Source organism: Dipodomys merriami, unplaced genomic scaffold, assembly GCF_024711535.1.
Source record: "Dipodomys merriami isolate MVZ:Mamm:240054 unplaced genomic scaffold, mDipMer1.0.p SCAF_1, whole genome shotgun sequence".
NCBI classification, from domain to species: Eukaryota; Metazoa; Chordata; class Mammalia; order Rodentia; family Heteromyidae; genus Dipodomys; species Dipodomys merriami.
In genome coordinates, this window is record NW_027202270.1 from 9,718,190 (window position 1) to 9,739,019 (window position 20,830).

The 20,830-nt window shown below is 41.4% G+C and overlaps 1 protein-coding gene across 10 annotated transcripts in view; it reads right to left on the reverse strand.

The window, feature by feature from the left end:
* Agfg1 (ArfGAP with FG repeats 1) overlaps positions 1 to 20,777 on the reverse strand; it is a 58,339-nt gene extending 37,562 nt beyond the window's left edge. For 3 of the 10 annotated variants that reach the window (XM_070015564.1, XM_070015574.1, XM_070015554.1), the window contains exons 1-2: positions 20,503 to 20,751; positions 5,539 to 5,632 (exon numbers count right to left, since the gene is read on the reverse strand). In XM_070015564.1, the coding sequence (XP_069871665.1) occupies positions 5,539 to 5,632; positions 20,503 to 20,669 (261 nt within the window). In that variant the 5' untranslated portion in view covers positions 20,670 to 20,751. Of the gene's footprint in view, positions 1 to 5,538; positions 5,633 to 20,502 lie in introns of all 10 variants that reach the window. The other 7 variants (XM_070015592.1, XM_070015583.1, XM_070015638.1 and 4 more) reach the window with 5 other exon arrangements.
* Positions 20,778 to 20,830: the final 53 nt, after the last annotated feature.

Here is a 20,830-nt window from a genome sequence, read left to right on the forward strand (position 1 = left end):
AGAGTTAAAGAACATTTCATGAATAATTTCTACTTTCTGGCAGCAGAAAAAAACAAAGAACTATATTAAATAGAAAATACTATTAAGAGCTCTTTAGAGATACCCTAAGAGAAACCAGGGAGAGTACACAATCAGAAAAATACTTCAAAAATATTGAATGACTCAAGCTAATACTAGGAAAATAAGTACATTAGTAACATTTCCTATATCCAACCCAGCTTACATTAGCATGACTATACTAATATTTTTAGATCACCAACTGATAGGTATTTCTGTGACAGAAGATTTAAATAATGCTTACCAAACAAAAACAAGACAAAATTCACATGTGTATTGCAAGAGAAATTGACAGTCCTGCTTTACATACAGTTTTAAAGACACTACGTTATCCTCAATCTTAACATTTGGCTATATAAACTGTTCCAGAAAGAGCAAACATATGCAACTGAGTAACTAAAACTGGGTACACACCAGCTTTGTGTTTGTTTTCTGCAGATCAGTGAAACACAACAGCCTTTGTGCATACAGAGGTATGAGGGGAACACCCTGAGAGACCCGGCATGGCCACAAAGCCCAGGATGGCCTCAAACTTAGGATCACCCAGCCTCATCCTCAAGAGTATGACAAGCATCCAGTAGAGCATTTGGGGTTTGGATTTTAATTTAAATACTAACTACTTTATAATGGCTTAACGTAACCATCAAATTCTTCCTCCCAGCCAACAGATTCCAACAGGATCTGAGTCCTGATAATTCTCCAAAGCCACCTACCTAGTATCATCATTCCTCCAAATCACGACACCCTCAGGAAATCTTCCCTGACCATCCAATCCAAAGGCTTCAACCCAGATACACACTATACAACACATTATCTATATTCGTGCCCTTTACCTCACAATTTTAAAATGCGAACTTCATGAGGCAGGAATGTCTTCTCTAATTTCCTGCTTCATACATGCCTTCTCAGTACTTGAGACATACTTAATAATCTGCTACATGAGTGAAAGCAACTTTAAGAAATGTATATACAATAGAAATTACATTCCTTCACCTTAATATTTAGAAGGTGACCTAGAACATTTGTTTCCCAACTTATTTAAGGCAGAAATAATATGCTGACACAAATTCTCATACCATATATAGACCAGAGGTCAAAAAGTCACACCCTGAAAGCTAAATCTAGCCTAAGACCTGTATTTGTAAATGGGGATCTTACTAAGCCACACCCACTATGTTCCTCTTGTCAGACTACATTCAGTTACACAATCAGTCCTGAGCAACAGCAACAAAGACTTTATGGACAGCACAGCCTAAAACTATCTGAGGCCACAGAGAAAAAGCCTGCTGATTCATGACCACCAACAAGCTTCCAGGGTACCTTCCCAGCACCCAAGAATAAGAGTAATTTAGACAGAATAAATAAAATCCTATGCAGTGGCAGCTTTATAACATGCTCAGGAAATAACAGAGATGGTCATAAATGAAGGCAATCTTTCCTGGAGGAAACACATGTTTTGCTCCTGTTTTATATGCTCTTCATTGGAAAGCAGCCCCTCTCACCTCATTCCTGCAATACCAGGCAGGTCTGCTAAAATTCTTGAAGAAATGCACAAAGGAGATTACTTTCATGATTTGGGAGCGAAGATTTAAGATAGGACCTAGAGAACATTAACCATAAAGGAAAAATAGAAATTGTATCTCATTAAAATCATGAACTGCTTGCTGATAGACAGCAATAAGAAAATAAAAAGGTATATGCTGAGGACATATCTGACAAAGAAGAATGGACATAGAATATAGGAATAAAAGGAAAGCTATAAACATTCGTATTTAATATTTTCAGAAGTGTCCCACAAAAAAGCACACTTTTATCATTTTATTTTTATGACTATAAATAAAAAACAAATCTGGATTGGTGAGATAATAAATAGGAAGGTGTGTGTAGAACTTTCTGGAATAATACCTGTGTGCTATATCCTAATAGAGGCTTTGGGTTGCCAAACTGGGACAATTATCAGAACTGATCCAGGAGTAGAAGATGCTACACAGTGATAAAAGTGCTTGCTTGGCTGGGCACTGGTGGCTCACGCCTTTAATGCTAGCTAATCTGGAGGCTGAGATCTAATGATTGGGGTTCAAAGCCAGCCCGGCAGAAAAAGGCCATGAGACTTTTTATCTCCACATCAATCACCCACCTAAAAACTGGAAGTGGAGCTGTGGCTCAAAGTGATAGAGCGCTAGCCATGAGCAAAGGAGTTCAGGGAGCCAGTGCTCAGACCCTGAGTTCAAGCCCCCATGACGGACCAAAAAGAAAAAATGTGTTGCCACTAAAAACAAACCAAGCGAGTAGCTTATACCTGAAATCTTGCAATTCCAGCTACTGAGGAGATCTGAAGTACCAGGCCATCCTAAGCAAAACAGTTTACAATCCCCTACACGTCAACAGAGAGAAAGCTAGACGTGTCAGTACATACCTGTCTTCCACTGCCTGGAGACAGCCAGAACCAACGCAAAACCCATCTCAAAATGAACCGAGCAAAAGGGCTTGGAGGTGCCTCAAGGGCAAGCGAACTGCCTACCAGCATGAAGCGCCAAGTTCACAGCTCAGCTCTGAGAAAACACAACCAGCCAAAACACTCACGCAAAAGCTCACTTAAAAGATCCTGGCATTTCACTATGCGCACAATACATTTCAAAACAACTAAACAAATATGGATTCTAAGGACATACTTGAGTATTTCAGAGGCAATGTGAACTTGCTTGAAACTTAATTGGAATGATGCTGATTAGTAACCAGATAACATATATATCTGCTATAGCAAATTTAGCATAATATTTATTATACTTCTAACTTTTAAATCTTGTTTTTTAAACTTTTCATTAAAAAACAAGTTTGGGAAGTGGCACTGTGGCTCAAGTGGTAGAGCGCTACCCTTGAACTGAAGAGCTGAAAGACAATGCCCAGGCCCAGAGTTCAAGCCCTACAACCAAAAAAGGAAACACGTTTGGGACAAGGAGAAGCAAAGCAGATCTGTCCAGATCTGTCCATTGTGCCGCAGGACCTGCTATCCAGCCAGGCTCCCCTATAGGCAAAGCAGCTGGTGCACGGTCCTGCTCACATCATCACCAGGAGAGCTTGCCCATATCACCAAGAGATCCTGCTCACCCAATGAGAGCAATGGCACCGATAAGTTCTCACATAGGAGATGACCATTCACTCCCAGAGAACCATTGGAAAGATCACAAGCCAGTGGGCTGGGAAGGTGGCTCAGTGGTAGAGTGCTTGCCTTGTATGCATGAGGCCCTGGGTTCAATTCTTCAGCACCACATAAGCAGAAAAAGCCGGAAGTGGCGCTGTGACTCAAGTGATAGAGTGCTAGCCTTGAGCTGAAGAGCTGAGGGAGGACAGTGCCCAGGCCCAGAGTTCAGGTCCCACGACTGACAAAAAAAAGCCAAGATGAGCCAGGAAAGGAAGTGGGAGAGCCCACATCTAGTGGAAGACTCAAAGTTCCTGCAGGTGACCTTTGGCTACTCTTACCTACAGTTAATGCTGTAAAGAATGCCTTCAATTTCCTAAATCAGAACCAAAAAGCCTCACTGTCCCCAATTCTTTAAAAACATGGGCCCCAAACCTGTATTAAGCTCATAAAGCACCTCAAACGAGATGGCATTTTCTCTTGCCAGTTGCTGGCAAGTTGCTTTACCGTAAGAGACTAGCACCAATTTAGGAACTCGAGGAACAGCTGGTCCCAGGCTACTCGAAAAGACCTACAACTCAGATATCTGCCTCACGCTGCCTGAGCTACCATAGTTCCCAGGGACCTCAACTTAGGCCTTCCCAGGAAACAGCGCATGCAGCCTCAGCAGTCACCTCATCTAGGCTCCATTGTGCTGACACACCCCTCTGGTCTGTCTCTATCACAAATGTCACTTAAAACACTGTCCAGCTGGCCTTTGCAGGTCTGTCACAATGTTGGCCTATTTCCTACATTTCTATTGCAAACTTTCCTTTTTCTTTGTTCTGGGTTTGTTTCATCCCTATGTTTTTCCTTGCCACCTTAAGTCCAAGTCACCCTCAAAAACAACAAATGCACTGTTGCTTCTGTGAGGTCTTCTCAATCCGTTCCTTTCGCATTACTTCTGAAATATATTAATCTTATTTATCTAATACCGTGTTCAATTACTCATAATTATATATGTCTCTCTAAGCGTTAATGTCCTGTTGACCAAGTCTGTGGAACACACCTGTAACTGGATCCACAGTACTTCATAGTATTGTCCTAGTGCTAACTGGCCTATGGACTTCAATGCCTCCTGATAGGATTTCAGATTCATGAATCCATTCCAGTCATTTCTAATGTTTATCTCCTACTTCTATTTTTTAATAAAGTAAGTTCCTCAAAGTCAAAAATTTCTTTTTATATATTCTAAATCTACCTTGATATTACAGCCTTAAAAACTGTCCCATCAGCAGGGCACAGGTGACTCATGCCTGTAATCCTAGCTGCTCAGGAGGCTGAGATCTGAGGATCGAAGTTCAAAATCAAGTTCAAAATCATCTCCAATTAACTGCCAGAAATCCAGAAGTGGCACTGTTGCTCAAAAGCTCAGGGACAGCGCCCAGGCCCTAAGTTCAAGCCCCATGATCACTTACCACCACCAACAAAAATGGTCCCTTCTAAAATCCTGCCATGTTATAAGTTCTTAAGAATATTATGTGAAGTGTCTTCAAGAACATTTTGTGAAGTGAAGCAAGCAAGACAAAAACAAATACTATACTATTTCACTAAAAGTTTATCTAAAAGTTTAAATTGTAGAAACAGAGTAGAATAGTAGATGTCAGAGCCTAAGAAGGAAGTAAGGCATGCTTTTCAAAAAGCTGGAGCTTAAAACACATGGGTTAATTTCTTGAGATCTGCTATACAACATCAGGCTTGCCTATAGTTAACAATGGGTTGCAAACTTAAAATTTTATCAGGATTGATCTCATGTGAAATGTTCTTACTACAACTAAAAATATCTTTCATCATAGTGTTTTGAGACAAGTCTCCTCTAAACCATATTTACTGATCTGTCAGCATATTTTTACATAATTTTCTACAGACAGGTCTGTAACTATAGCTTCAACATTAACTACCACAAACCACATCCCTAGTCAAAAAAGCAAAGGGAGGAACTTAAGTGAAACTGATCACATAATAATTTAACAGATTTAACACTGCATCAGTTAATTCTCTTCCTTTGGACTTTTAAAGTATTTAAGACACATAGTAATTTCAATAGATCCCATATTGCTTCAAGAGACAACAGATTTCAAGAGACTCAATATTGATGAATCTTAAGTGCATAATATTTCATCCCAGGATTAAGACATCAGTTTGACTACATTAGAAAAGTGAGTTTATTCTAAAATATCTAAATATAGAATATAAAATAACACACACTGAATTCACCATTTAAACAACTTATAAAATCTTACTAAGATGACTAAGAACAAAAAAAAGTTGAAACTTGTAAAAAAAAAAAAAGACAAACTTACTTCATTTCCATGTTTTTGTAGGAATTCAATTTCCTGTTGTGTAAATGTTGTCATAGAGATAGATTTCACCCTGTGTGGTGGATTTAACCCTCTCCTAAAAGATAAAATATTTTGCAAAATTTACTACTACTATACATTTCAAAATCACAATGTAATTTACATTTTTAATTCACACTTATAATTCCTAAAGCAAAACTGTAAGTTTGGTTAGATTCATACTAATATATTTAAAGATAAATTCAACTAACCACCTAGTAATCACATAGCATTTACAATATTCAATCTAGAAAACATAAATATTATTTGTGTAATTCTGATGGAGAGTAAAGACTAGATGAAGAGCACGATGGTAAACAATTTAAAAACAGTGCTACTGCTGGCTTTTTCTGCTTATGTGGTGCTGAGGAATCGAACCCAGGACCTCGTGCAAGGCAAGCACTCTACCACTGAGCCACCCTCCCAGCCCCACAGAACATTTTCGATCACTTAACATACAGTAAATGTTGAGAAGAAACCAGAAGAAAGGAGGGGGTAACAATGTTCAACAGGAAATGTACTCATTATCTTATTCATGTAACTGTAACCCCTCTTAACAGTATTTTTACAATAAAAATATATATTAAAAAAAAGAAGAAACCAAAGAGACAAAAAGATTCAAGAAGTAGCTGGACACAAAATTCAGTGACATTTAAATGAACAATTAATTACAATTCATTTGTAATTCATATTAAAACTCTAAAGATTACTTCTAAATTTCCAAACCTGGATCATTACTCATTTAAAGCCATTAACATTGTTTTCCAATGTACTATAAGAACAAGACTACAGGGGCTGGCAAGGTGGCTCAGTAGTAGAGTGCTTGCTTTGTATGCATGAGCCTGGGTTCGATTTCTCAGCACCACATAAGCAGAAAAAGCCGGAAGTGGCCCTGTAGCTCAAGTGGTGGATAGAGCACTAGCCTTGAGCAGAAGAGTTCAGGAACAGTGCCCAGGCCCAGAGTTCAGGACCCACAACCAGGAAAAGCAAAAAAAAAAAAAAAAAAAGAACAAGACTACATTCTTTGACTTTGGGGAAACTTTATTAATTTATTATATATGTATGTGTATATACATATATATAATATACCCTACCTTCTCTAAAACAAAGTAAAAGGGAATTCCCTTACTACTGTTCGCTCACACGCCGCTTCTCCTCTCAACTTTGTCTCTGACCCCCTAACATCTACTTCATGTTCCAAACAATCCTGTATCTTTTCATCTTCCTTGCAATAGCTTTGATTTTTTAATTATTATTATAAAGATGATGTGCGTATCATGTCAGGTAATGAGTATATTTCTTTTGGGACAATAATCTTCCTTCTCTCCCAGTTTCTTGCAACAGCTTCCAAAAAAAGGCAAAGGAATAACTTTCTATGAGAAAGAAATTATAGTATTACAAAGATCCATGTTTTAGAGAAAAATTTAAGCCAAAAGCATTATACACATTGGAATGTGTTCAATGTTCAGTGTTCAATGTTCAGTGTTCAATGAGGCAGGCAAGCTAGTTTATACCTGTAACCTAGCTACTAAGGAGGTTGAGATTAAGAGGATCTTAGTTTGAGGCCAATAAAGGTCACAGACTCCATCTCAACCAACACAATGCTGGGTACAGTTGCTCGTGCCTGTCATCTTATTTCTTTCTGTCTCTAAGATGTCTGTGAAGTTACACCAAAATGGTTCTAAGTGTGGATTTATCCCAATTCTGAAAAGCAGCTGTGGTCTTATTGCTGCCTTTTGTTAGAACTGGAAAGTTTCAGCTATCATCTCTTCAAACTACATTTCTCAGGTTGACCTTGAATTTTTAATCCTCCTGCCTCAGCCTCTTAAATGCAGGTATTCAAACCCAGCTTGAGTAATTATTTTTAATTGCCTAATGTCTCCAAGTTTTCCATAATGACTATATATTACTATATAATTAGAATAGCAACAAGAAAAGTCCAAACTGACTGGTGGTAGTGACAATTAAAAACTTTGCATTTTTAGTCCTGGCTTTATGGATATGAGTACCTGATGAAAGAGTGCAAGTCTTTCTAAGGCTTTCTTTCAACTTTCCTAAAACGTAAAGATCCTTCCTCCCTAGACTTATAATTCTCTCCCACCAATAACTGACACTTGGAATGTTATGGGAGGAGGGCTGTTCTGTGCATGGTGGGATGTGAAGCAGCAGACTCTGCCTCTATTCACTGTCAGGAGCACTTCCCTGCAAGAAGTGGCAATCAAACATGTTTCCAGACATTGCCCAATCTCCCAGGGAAGACAACCCTTCTAGTTGAGAGCCACTGTTCTTAATAGGACAAACATATTAATTACCTAGAACTGAGACTGAGTCCTCTGTTGGTATGTAAATTCTACCAAGGCATGATCTCCTCCAAAGTACTCTACTCTTTCATGCCACACAAAACCATTTTTTTTCTATAACTTTACACTCAGCATAACAGAGCACAACAGACAAAGCAAATGACAAGGCAAATACATAAATTTTAAATGTAGTAGTGCGTTTAAAATTTTAATTGCAAACAATGCTAGATAAGAAATGTACTCATTATCTTGCCCATGTAATTGTAACCCCTCTGTACAGTATTTTCACAATAAAAAAAAAAAGAAAAAAAAAATCTTGAAAAAGCAAAAAAAAAAAAAAAAAAATTCAAGGGCTGGGACCTAGCTCAAGTGTTAGAGCACCTGTCTAGCAAATGAGGCCCTCAGTTCAAACCCCAGTACTGAAAAAAAAGTCTCAGTCCTTATGGCCTTAGAGCGATATGTCATTTTGTTTTTCAACTACATTTATAACATAAACATTGTCAAACTAAAAACCTAAGATAAATGAGTCATTGTCTTAGCTATTTTCAGAGAACAAAATTAAAGATGTAACCTGAGATTTAAAAAAAAAAGAAATGTATTCTTTACCTGACTTATGTAAACCCCCATGTATATCACCTTTATAATAACAATGGTAAATTTTAAATTCCATTTTCCTTCTTTAATTGCAAAATAGTAAAAGAGGCATTCACAACAAACAACTAAGGATGAACTATATGATGTATAATAGCTAGTCACCAGATATAATTTCACAAGGCAGAAGAAAATTATTAATTATATTCATGCTGTCAAGTCTACATATTTAATTTCCTTTTAGGTCAAAAATACTAAAAAAGGTTTTTGTTGAAAAACAAAAGAAAAAAAAAAGAAATCAGTAGATAGAGAAAAAAAGGTAGAATTAGTCTTAATCCTTTATTGAACAAGAAAGAACTGAGGGAAAATGGAGCATTTGAAGAGATAATAACTGAAAATTTCCAGAACTAAAAAAGGCAGCAATAAGACATGGGCATCTTATCAAAACTGGAATAAAAACCATACTTACGGACACATTTTGGTGTAACATCACAGACAAATCTTAAGCCAGAAAGAAAAGACAAAAACAAAAATCTTGACAGACAGTTCACTTAAGGGAACATTAGAACATTATCTTCAAGTGGCAAAAAGTAGCAACTATTGAGACCCAGAGAAGCTATTTTTGCACTAATACCAAAATAGTGATTTTTTTCAGATTAAAAGAAAAAAAAAAAACCAACCTTGAGTTTACCCCTGAAATTTTCACTGAAGAAACTTAGATTGTATGTATTTTAAAAAGAAAATGAGGGCAAAGCACAGTGGCTCACACCTATAGCCCCAGCTACTCAGGAGGCCTAGATAAAAAGGATTTGAGGCCTGCCCTGGCAGGAGAAATAGCTAAAGCCCCCTTTCAACCAATATGCTAGTGTGTTCCTGTCAGCACAGTTCCTGGGGAGGCACAGAGGAGGCCTTTTCCCAAGGCCTGCCCTGGCAAAAACAAGTATGACACATTATCTGAATAACTAAAGAAACAAGGCTGGGGGGGTGTGGCTCAAGTTGTAGCACTTGGGTGCAAGACCTGGGTTCAAATCTGAATACTGCCAAAAAGGAAAAAAGCTCCAAAGAAGTTCTTCAAGTGACCTCAGGTAAGCAAAGAAACTAGCAAACAAGCAAATCCAACCAAACAATATCTGATCACAATAATGTCCAAATTTTGCCAACAATAGTACTTAAGAAAGGCAGCTAGTATTTTTAAGGATGTTATATTGTTAGAACATTTAAATGCTGATTAGTTCTAGATTGTAAAATAGTACAATTTCAATAGGGACTATAAAATAATACAGAATTTTCAACTTCCAACCCAGTATAACAGGGCAACTCAAAACAAAACTTGTCAATGTTTCAATAAAATTAAATGTAGACTTGCCATATATCATCTAGCAATTCCACTCCAAGATACTTGAGTGAAAAAAATCTATGTTTACCCCTTGTACACTAACATTTATAGCAGTTCTATTCATATTCATTAAAAGCGAGACACAACTGGGCTGCTTCACAATTGGAGAATGGATAAATAAGCCACAAAGTGCTACCTTGACAATAAGGAGGAGTAAACTATTGAGATACAACCAACCTGAGTCAATCTTAAAGGTATGCTGAGTGAGAATAGGCAAACTGGAAAAGTCGACTCCATTTACCTTTCTCAAAAAAGCAAACTTACAGTATTGGGGAACCATAGTACTTGTCTGGGATTAGGAAAAACAAGAGAGAGCCATGACGAACATTTTCAGGGCAACGAAACAGCTCCATGTCTGATTTTAGTGGAAGTTACATGAATCTATACGAGTTAAGATTCAAAGAACTATACACCCAAATAGTTTATTTCAATGTATGTTAATTTTTAGAAATTAAAAAAAAAACTGAAGCCCTGAGTCCATATTACTATCTATATAACCACAATTTTTATATTAATGTCTTTTTCCTCATTTAAAACCCATCTTCTTTTCTTTACCTACCATATTCTGTTCAATCTTTAATAGATCGAGACTGAAATGATTATTTTTAACATATTTTCACAGAAACTGATATTCCTTCTCTTTATAGCTAAACAGTGTTTATAAAACACTTTACTGTAGTGATATTAGTCATAACTATTTGATGGAAGTACTGGGCAAGTAAATCACAGCATTTTTACAAGACCATCCATTCCAAATCCCAAAGTCTCAAGTTTTGTGTAAAAAAATTTTTGCCTCATTTAAAAACTGCAGTATTGATGTTCTGAAAGCATGTCTGCCAGCTCACTGGTTTCAAGCTGCAAACTTAACTACTAGTATAGCCCAGTATGTTTTTGCAGTATAATTAAGTCATACATGGAGCCTCAGGAGTTTCAACTTTAATGACCACCACCCAAGTATGACAGTAACCAGATGGTGTGACTCATTCCATATGTCCACCAGTATGCTGCTGTTAACCATGCCTCAAGCAGTCTTGCAAATAGCCATTTGTTCAATTCATTATGTTCAATTCTTATGTGATATGCATAAGAAAGCTCCATTTTATTAACTGTTTTTATCCTGCTGGGGGACAAACTGGTTAAAATGTTTTAATGGGCTGTGGAAGTTCTATGTGGTTCTAATACTACAGGCAGAAAGTAATAAAGTTCGTTTGACATTAGATCTATCCCAATCCTAATCATTAACTAAAAATGCTACATGTTTTACAGCATAAAAATTACACATTTAAAATCTAGAACAGATAAAATATCTTTAGTAGTTTATCAATATTTTATCAGCTGCTGGCACCAATACACTATACATACTGAACGGCCCAATGTATTATCTATCCATAGCCCAACTTAAAAACTGCATACAGCTGAGTGCTGGTAGCTCTTACACCTGTAATCCTAGCTACTCAGGAGGCTAAGATCTGAGGATCACAGTTCGAAGCCAGTCTGGGCAGAAAAGTTCATGATACCTTTATCTCCAATTAACCACCAGAAAACCGATAGTGGAGCTGTGACTCAGTGGTAGAGCACAGCCTTGAACAAAAAAGCTCAGACAGCATCCAGGCCCTCAGTTCAGGCCCCACGACCAACAAAATAAAAACAATGAACAAAACTAACAACAACAACAACCCCACTAAATAAATATAAAATATGTATATATGTAGAAATATGTCATAAATACTATAGCACAGTACTGGGAATGTGGCTTAGTGGTGGAGCGGAGCGCTTCCCTAGCATGCATGAAGCCCTGGGTTCGATTCCTCAGTACCACATACACAGAAAAAAGACGGAAATGGTGCTGTGGTTCAAGTGGTAGAAGGCTAGCCTTGAGCAAAAGAAGCTCATGGATAGTGTCCAGGCCCTGAGTTCAAGCTCCAGGACTGACAAAAAAACAAACAAACAAACTATAGCACAAAGTCCTTATAATACTTAGAGCAAGCATATAAAAAATAATATTCAAGTAATGACTCAAACTTAATGAATGCATTACAGTTTAACAATGGTGAGCAAAACCCAAATATATCTTCACTATATCCCCTAGTCCCTACTGAAATAACAGTAAAAATACATTAATCTACAAAAGATAAGAGCAGAAAACAAAGGGGGAACTCAATAGCATACTATATAGTTCTCCAATCAGAATAATCAAAAGGTAAATATGCCAAGCCTGGTGTGATGGTGTGGGCTTGGATTCCTAGCCTCTCTGGAGGTTGAGGTAAGAGAATCCCTTGAGCCAAGACATTCCAGATCAGAAACACAGTAAAGCCCTGTATCAGCACTGAAAGACTTCGGGAAAAGCCAGAACAGAAGCTCTGGAAGTGAAAGAAACCAAATAGAAAGTGATGCCCACGAAGACACCTAAGAAAAGCTACAATTAAAGAACTGGATGGGGAGAGGTACAGTAAAGAAAGAAAGAAAAAGAAACAGAGGAGGGAAGAGAAGGAAATAGTAAACCAAGGATGGTACTTGTAATCGGAGCACTTGGGAGCTTGAGGCAGGAAGATGGTGAGCCAGGCTGGGATGGAGACTTGAAGATAGTTAAGATGATAGCTAGCTAGCTAGACAGACAGACAGACACATACATAAACACAGACTCATACATATATCAGGTGGAGATAAATACCGTCAAAAATCATGAGACTATCAGGTCCTCAACAGGTACAAACCCACCAGGCCCTAATGAGAGTCTGAAGGAAAACTTAATCCAGACCAGTTATATGAAATAAATTCTGTAGTCAATCTTTCCGGCTGTTAGGCATCATGATAGAAAGTGAAGGAAGATCTTCTAAGACCATTGGATGCAAAGTCCTACCTTCCTTTTTTTTTTTATTCTGCTTAAGCTTAGCACTAATAGTTTTTAAACCAAACACTGAAAAAAAAATTAACTTATACAAGATACACACCAACACCAAAATACTTAAATAAGAGGTTCAGAACAAGATTAAAATGAGCTCATAAATGCCCTGGAGTAGGAAACAATGGGTCACAAAGAATCAGTAATATAATATTCAGCCTTTTCAGCTCAACAGTTGAAGACAGCTAACCAATGCCTTGAAAGATCAAATATTCTCATCCTTGTAAATACAGATATATGCAATTATTGGTGAAAATGAGAGCAGACATTTTCAACTATTTAGCTCTTAAAAATGACCTTTCATTAATCTTAACCACGAGGCTACTAGAAGGTGTGGAGAATCTAGGGAAGAGAATCCAGGGCTGAAGAGATACCAGGAATCAAGATAAAGGAAGAACCCCAAAAACATAGCTGCTTACAGGCAGAGAAGGGGATCACAAACTTATCCAGAAATCATTTACCCCGAAACAAAATGTAACTGAAATGTCCAATCATACTGAAGGAAATCTTTTACCTCAGAGATAATTTATCTCAAAATCTATCAATACATGCATTGAAAGCAAAGCAAATGAAGAGAACTAAACAATTAGGAACTCCAGGAAAAGCTATACAGGTAAAGAAAGGTAAAGAATGCTGAATTAAAAAAAAAAAAAAGAACCCATGTTGAGAAAAAAAAATTAAGCACTATTCTATTAGAAATACGGTATCAGATGAGAGTTTAAAATCACGTTCTACAGGGCTGGGAAGATGGCTCAGTGGTAGAGCGCTTGCCTTGCATGCCTGAGGCCCTGGGTTCGATTCCTCAGCACCACATAAAGCAAAATGAAAAAAAGCCGGAAGTGGCGCTGTGGCTCAAGTGGTAGAGCGCTAGCCTTGAGCTGAAGAGCTGATTGACAGCACCCAGGCCCAGAGTTCAGGCCCCACAACCGGACCCAAAAAAAAAAAAAAAAAATCACGTTCTACAATAATCAGAAACTGAGGAAGGCAGCAGGGAACTGCTCTTCATCATAGCATTTGGTTCTTAAAATGATGTGCACGTGTCCTTTTAATAAAAGCTGTATTTAAAATCCAAATTTTGCTTTGACATATACCTATAGAATGACTTCTATAACTGATGAAAAAATCATTCCTATAGTACTTGAGATCTTTTAAATTAAAACTTAAATCTTTTGAACTTCAAAAGCCATTTCCTCATTATACTCTAGCAATTCCTTTAAGGGAACAACTTTGGAGCACAATGGTTCCATATGAGAACCATTCATGTCTGAAAACCAAAATAAACATTTTCACATTTTGCCACATTTGTAAGTTCTAGTCTCATATTTTCCCCACCAAAAAGCTTACACGATTTAACATAAAATGGAAAAAGGACAAGGATTTTTATAAAATGGGAAAAGGACAAGGATTTTTAGGATCTGGCACTCATAGGAAAATTTTTATACCTTTTCTAAAACTATGTTTCTCTCAAACTTCACACCCTGCTTAGAGTTATATAGAATATACATATTACTACCTCTTTCAAGCACAGGCCATGAACTGCCTAAACATAATGCATGATCTATAAACAGTGCTACCTACCCCCAATCTCCTCACATTCTGCTTCCTGAAAAAGTTCCTTTCATACAGTTCCACATCTACTTTGCCACTCAGATCACATTCTTTGGAGAACACTTCATTCTATTAATGCACCTTTTTTCAAAGGAACAACCATAATACTATGACCTTTCTCTCTTTATGGCATTAACCAAAAACATTAATAACCTTACTTATTGTTAATACTCTTTTCTCTGAACAAATTATCACTCCTATTACTTCAAACAATTCAAATAAACTTTCTATCCTTAATTTATAGTTAATGAATTTCATTTTTTTTATGTTCCATCAAGTGCCTAGGACAAGAACTCTCATATGCAGTTTCTAAAATGTATCACAAGTAACTGGTTACTAATAAAAGTATTCAAAGTTATAAATATTTGCTTTCTTACACACATGAGAGGTGTTTCCCTAGACAATAGTTTCTCTACTTCAAATGGAAAATCCATTAGTGACTGGGCTAAAATAGGAGAAATGAAACTAATCCTGAAGATGTCCATGAAAGTTTCTCACACATGCCATGGAATGCCTGTAATCTAGCTGTTCAAGACGCTGAGATCTAGAAGACTGAGGTTAGAAACTAGACTGAGTGGAAAAGTCTGGAGACTTCATCTCTAAAATAACCAGCAAAAAGCTGGCTAAAGGCATAGCTTAAGTAATTAAGTGCCAGCTGAGAAAACAAGTTGAGCAACTATGTTCAAACTCCAGCATTGATCAAAAAAAACCAAAAACAAAACAAAAAACACAGATATGAACATCATATATGTTGCATGGAAAAGACGGCACACATCATTCTAGGAGACTGCCTTGTTTCCAAAGCAGGAATAGCTTTCAAACTGTGACTCACACATCAGCAATTCCTTCAAACAATGTTTTAATTCTTTTCACATAAAATTCAATTCACTGCTAGTACTTAAACATTTGATGTAAATGAAATCTAGTTAAGCTGAACTTTATGTAAGGGTTGGTTCACAATGGTGTTCACTACTACTTCTGTTTTTTAAAAAAAGTAGAAAAATGAGTAAAAGAAAAAGTTTAATGGGCTCTGAATGTGGCTCAGTGGTAGAGTGCTTGCCAAGCATGCATCATGTCCAGGGTTCAATTCCTCAGTACTACCACATAAACAGAAAAAGCTAGAAGTAGTGCTGTGTCTCAAGTGGTAGAGTGCTAGCCTTGAGCAAAAAGAAGCTCAGGGACAGTGGCCAGGCCCTGAATTCAAGCCCCATGACTGGCAGAAAGAAAGGAAGAGAGAAAGAAAGAGAGAAAGAGAGAGAGAGAGAGAGAGAGAGAGAGAGAGAGAGAGAGAGAGAGGTGTTACCATACATACCCTGAAGGGTGAATAGTTTTTCCCAGTACAGAACAGCATTTTATGGAAAGACTGATGAATAAATCCGTGTTTCTCCTACTGCTAAAGCCTATTAATAACAATGACCATTCTCCCTCAAACCTTTCAACTGAGTTTTACACTCAGCACAAGCTGTTTCAAGCCAGATGTGGTGACCCATTCCTGTAATCATGAAGACAAAACAAGAGGAATGCACATCACATGAGGATAGCCTAGCAACTTCCTGAGACTCTCAAAAACACAACAAACACTATGGTTCAACTATAGTGTATGATACCAAACTTTGGTATGATAGTTGATAATACAGTTGCTATCATACTTCATAAGTATATAGTTTAATATTGGAAACTATGTAAAATAATCAAAGTAGAAAGAACTGTTTTTATGTAAACTAAGTGAAGTATGTGAGAGACCTAACTAAATCCTGTCACTGGAAGAAGCTGCTATTTAACTATGAATGAAATGCATAAAAGACTAAAAAAGATAATAAAAATCTTAAGTAATTCATTGTTCAAACTGCTTTAAAAGTAAGTTAAGGCCAATCTTGGTAGTTGGTGCTACAACCCCAGCTACTTGGGAGGTAGAAATGGGGAGAACTGTGGATCAAGGACAGCGAAGACAAAAAAAAAGTTAGTGGGACCTTCCCCCCAGATACTCAGGTGTAAGTAGAAAGATGGCAGTCGGGGCCAGCCTGTGCTTTCAACACTAGACCCTCACCTGGGAGGGGTTGAGAGGGAGAGAGAGAAAAATCTGTCTAGCAAACATGAGGCCAAGTTTAATCCTCAGCACTACCGACATGTACACAATAAAATCCACTAACGTGGGCATTTTTTGGTGTGAAGGGACACTTTATTATTTCCCTGATCTAGACAGGTACCCTCCACTCCTAGAACGACATATCGCTATTGCTAAGTCCACTCTTAAGTTCCGAACTTCAGTCTAGTTGGGTAGTCATATGGCTACCCTGAGCCAGTGCTCTGATCAGACACATACTCCATCCTAATTTTCGTGGAACAAGGATCCTCAATAGAACTCTCAAATCAGAAATCTCTCTTTTGTTTTTGTCCAGTTCTGGGGCTTGAACTGGGCCTGGCTCTTCTGCTCAAGTCTAGTGCTCTACCACTTGAGCCTGAGCCCCAGCACCACTTCTGGTTTTCTGGTGAATTGGAGATAATTTCCTTAGTAGATGGGATTATAGGTTTGAGCCACCACCCCTGGCTTAATGGTGAATCTTTATTTAAAGAATCTTAATTTTTTTCTAACAAAAAGGTGTGTAAATCTGTTTAGGATAGATTGCAATCAAATACTCTTGGAGCTTTTTTTAACATTCAGGATCTTACACAAGTCAAGGTGTATCTTGCTGTGTAGCTCAGGCTGGCCTAGAACTCATGATCCTACAGCCTTGGCCTCCCTGGGATTACAGTTATACACCCTCCTGCTCAGTGTAGTGACTCATATTCTCTCTTTTTTTTTTTTTCTGTCAGTCGTAGGGCTTTAACTCTGGGCCTGAGCCTTGTCCCTTGAGCTCTTCAGCTCAAGGCTGATCACCACTTCAGCCACAGTGCCACATCTGGTTTCTGAGTGGTTTACTGGAGGTAAGACTCTCCTGGGCTGGGAAGGTGGCTCAGGGGTAGAGCGCTTGCCTTGCATGCCTGAGGCCCTGGGTTCGATTCCTCAGCACCACATAAGAAAAAAGAAAAAAGCTGAAGTGGCACTGTGGCTCAAGTGGTAGAGTGCTAGCCTTGAGCTGAAGAGCTGAGGGACAGCACCCAGGCCCAGAGTTCAGGCCCCCGGACTGACCCCCCCCACCCCCAAAGAAAAGGAGATAAGACTCTCCTGGACTTTCTTGCCCGGGCTAGCTTTGAACCTCGATCCTTAGATCTCAGCCTCCAGAGTAGCTAGGATTACAGACATGAGCCACCGGTGCCCAGCTGTGACTCATATTCTTAATTCCAACTTCACTATTTTGATTCTGTCAAGTGATTGCAATGGATTAAGATATTTTGATAGGGCAGTAAAATTTCAATTTAGAGTAAGTGGAAAAGTGGGTATTTTTGGCTGTGAAAGACCAAAAACATTTTTCATCTAAGTGAAAATCCATGTGCTAGAATACAACAGCTGACCTGCGTCTCAATATAAGAAATATGACAATTACTACAATTTATATTCTAGCAACAATTATGTGATTTTTAAAAACTGATGTGATTCATAATTCAGGTAACAGTCAAAAGCTCCAAGCTGACAGAAATTAGGGTGTCTCTGATTTAAATGTCTTTTACTTACTGTTCCCTGAGTAACAGAAAGCCCTCTCTATTGGGCAACCTTCAAGTATTGGTGAGATGTTTAACACACATTCAATCTTAATATTAAAAACAAATCTAAGCCAGGCACCAGTGGCTCATGCCTGTAATGCTAGCTACTTTGGAGGCTGAGATTCGAAGACAGTGGTTCAAAGCCAGATGGGGAAGCAAAGTCTATAAGACTCTTACCTTCAATTAACCACCAAAATGCTAGAAATGGGGTAGATCATAGGTCCTAAGTGAAAAAACAAAGGACAGCACAAGCCCAGAGTTCAAACCTGAGAATTGGCATAAACAAATAAAATCTAGCTGGGTGTTAGTGTTTTATGCCTATAATCCTAGCTACTTAAGAGACTGATATCTAAGAACTGAAGTTTGAAGCAAGCCTCAACAGACGAATCAGAATATTATCTCCAACTAACCAGTAGAAAGCCAGAAATGGAGGTATGGCGCAAGTGGTAGATAGTGGTAGCCTTGGTGAGGCCAAAGGTAAGGCTCTGAATTCAAACTCCAATAATGGACTCAAAAAGAGATTAAAAAATCTACATAACGAGCTCTACTGGTATATTTTATTCTCATCATTTTATATGAGAGAAAATCTACACTCACGTGGCATTCTCAATACCACATAGCTAATATTTAGAACCAAAATTCAAAATCAGGTTCACCTGGCTCAAAAGCACTTGGTCTTTCAACTGTATAATTCTCAGGCATCAACTCCTTGGTGATAACTTTATAAATCCCTTTAGCTCTTTAGCACACCTCTGAAAAGGAAATCGTTTACAATGTTCTGCCGCTCAGTGTGGATACTTACTATGGAGCCAGTGCCCTCAGCGGAAGACACAGAAAGTTAGCGATATAAACAAAGACAGAAAAATGAAATGCTGACAGTACTGGAGTGCAACTCTCACTTAAAAGGAAAATATTGCCAGCCCCCGTGACCCAAGCTTGTAATCCTAGTTACTCAGGAGGCAGCGATCTGAGGACTATGATTTGGCGCCCGCCAGCACCCCGGCCTCCTGGAAAGTGTTCGAGAAGAGCCGGAGAGCAGCACCAGCCCCGCGCAAAGCAGCTCAGGGGCAGGCCCGGGGCGAGTTCAAGCCCGACTCCCGCATGTGCGCCGCGCACAGAAGAAAAGCATCACCGTTCGGACAGCCTTCCTACAGAACGGATCTCAAGCCCGGAGCGTAGCGTAAGGGGTGGAAATAATGTCCTTTAAGCGCATTTCCTGTGCATTACACATTCGCTGCCCGGGGCTCAGGACGCGTCCGAGCCCGAGGCGAACCCCCGCAGCGGTGCGCCCGCTTACGCCGGCGAAGACTCTACTCTCTGGGCGTCTAACGCTCTCTTCTGGGTCAACGACGGCACCTACTTCTGTTTTAAGAGTGAATCCTCGAAGTGGGCTGGACTTTCAGCCTCACTTTACAACCAGCTGCCCACCTCGGTCAGGCAAGCACCGGACGTGCCGGGGCCGCCGCCGCCGCGCTGGGCGGTGCGGTCCAGGGCGAGCTCCCGCACGCCCCGCACGCCCGGTGCTCCGGCAGGGGGGCCGCTCCCCGCGGAGGCCGGGTCGTGAGCGCCTCGGCGCCCAAGGGAGCCGAAGCGGCGCGGTCTCAACCTTCCGAGGAGCCCGCGTCCCCCGGCGTCCCGGTTACCCACCCACCGCGACTTGAAGGACCGAGTCGGAGGTGACATCACCGGAGCAGCGGCGCGGCCCACCGGAGGGCCACCTTCCCCAGCGCCGGCCCGACACCCGGCCCCCGGGCCAACTTTCCCCGCCAGGACCCCAGAACCCCACCCGCCTCTCGCCGGCCTCCCGCGCTGCCCCGTCCCCGCAGCGAACGTGGCCGCTCTCCGGAACTTTCCTCGGGGGAAATCTGACCCGCCGCCGCCGCCGCCACCCAGACGCGGCGGTCCCCGGGGCGCTCGGACCCCGGGGGACCGGAGGAGCCCCGGCCCCCCGCCCCCGCCCGGCGGGGACACACAAAGGACTCGCAGGGCCCTCCCCGCGCCGCGCCGCCGGGCAGGGGCCCCGGGAGGAGGCCGCCGGCGCCGCGGGGACCCGGGGCTGGGTGCGGTGGGCGCGGCGGGGCGCTGATGCTCCCCGCGGGGCCCCGGCCGTCCCACCCCGCCCTCGCCCCACCCACCGAGGCGGCCCCCGGCGGGGACCCTCCGACCCGGCCGCGCACGTCCCGCCCGACCCCGCCCGAGCGGGGCGCCCTCCAACGGCCTCCGGCCCCCGGCCCGCGCCCGGCCCCGGCCCCGGCCCGCCCCGCTCCCAGCCCTGTCCCCGGCCCCCTCCGTTCCCGGCCCCGTCCTCGGCCCCGGCCCGCCCCGCTCCCAGCCCTGTCCCTGGCCCACTCCGTTCCCGTTCCCGGCCCCGGCCCCGGGCCGCCCCTGTCTCGCCCCCGGCCCCTGCCCCGGCCTACTCCGCTCCGGGCCCGGTCCTCGGCCGGCGCCCGGCGGAGGCCGCCCGCCGCCCGCGCCCGCCCCGCACTCACAGGCTGCCCGAGCAGGACGTGCAGACGAAGGAGCCGACCGTCATGTTCACGTAGGTGGGGCCGCGCTGGTCGCAGTCGAAGCACTTGCGGTTGTGCGGGAGCCCCGTCATGTCCCGCAGCATCTTCAGGTGCTTCTCCTCCTGCTTCCGCTTCGCGCTGGCCGCCATGGCCGCGGCGCCGGGGGGCAGAGGCCGGCGGGGCCGGGAGCCGGGGCGGCGCTGCGCCGGGGCCCGCGGTCCCACGGGCCGCCCTGGCCGCGGCCGCCGCCCTCCGTCCGCGCGCGTGCGCGTGCGCGCGCGGCCCGCGCGGGGGGCGGAGGAGGGGGGGG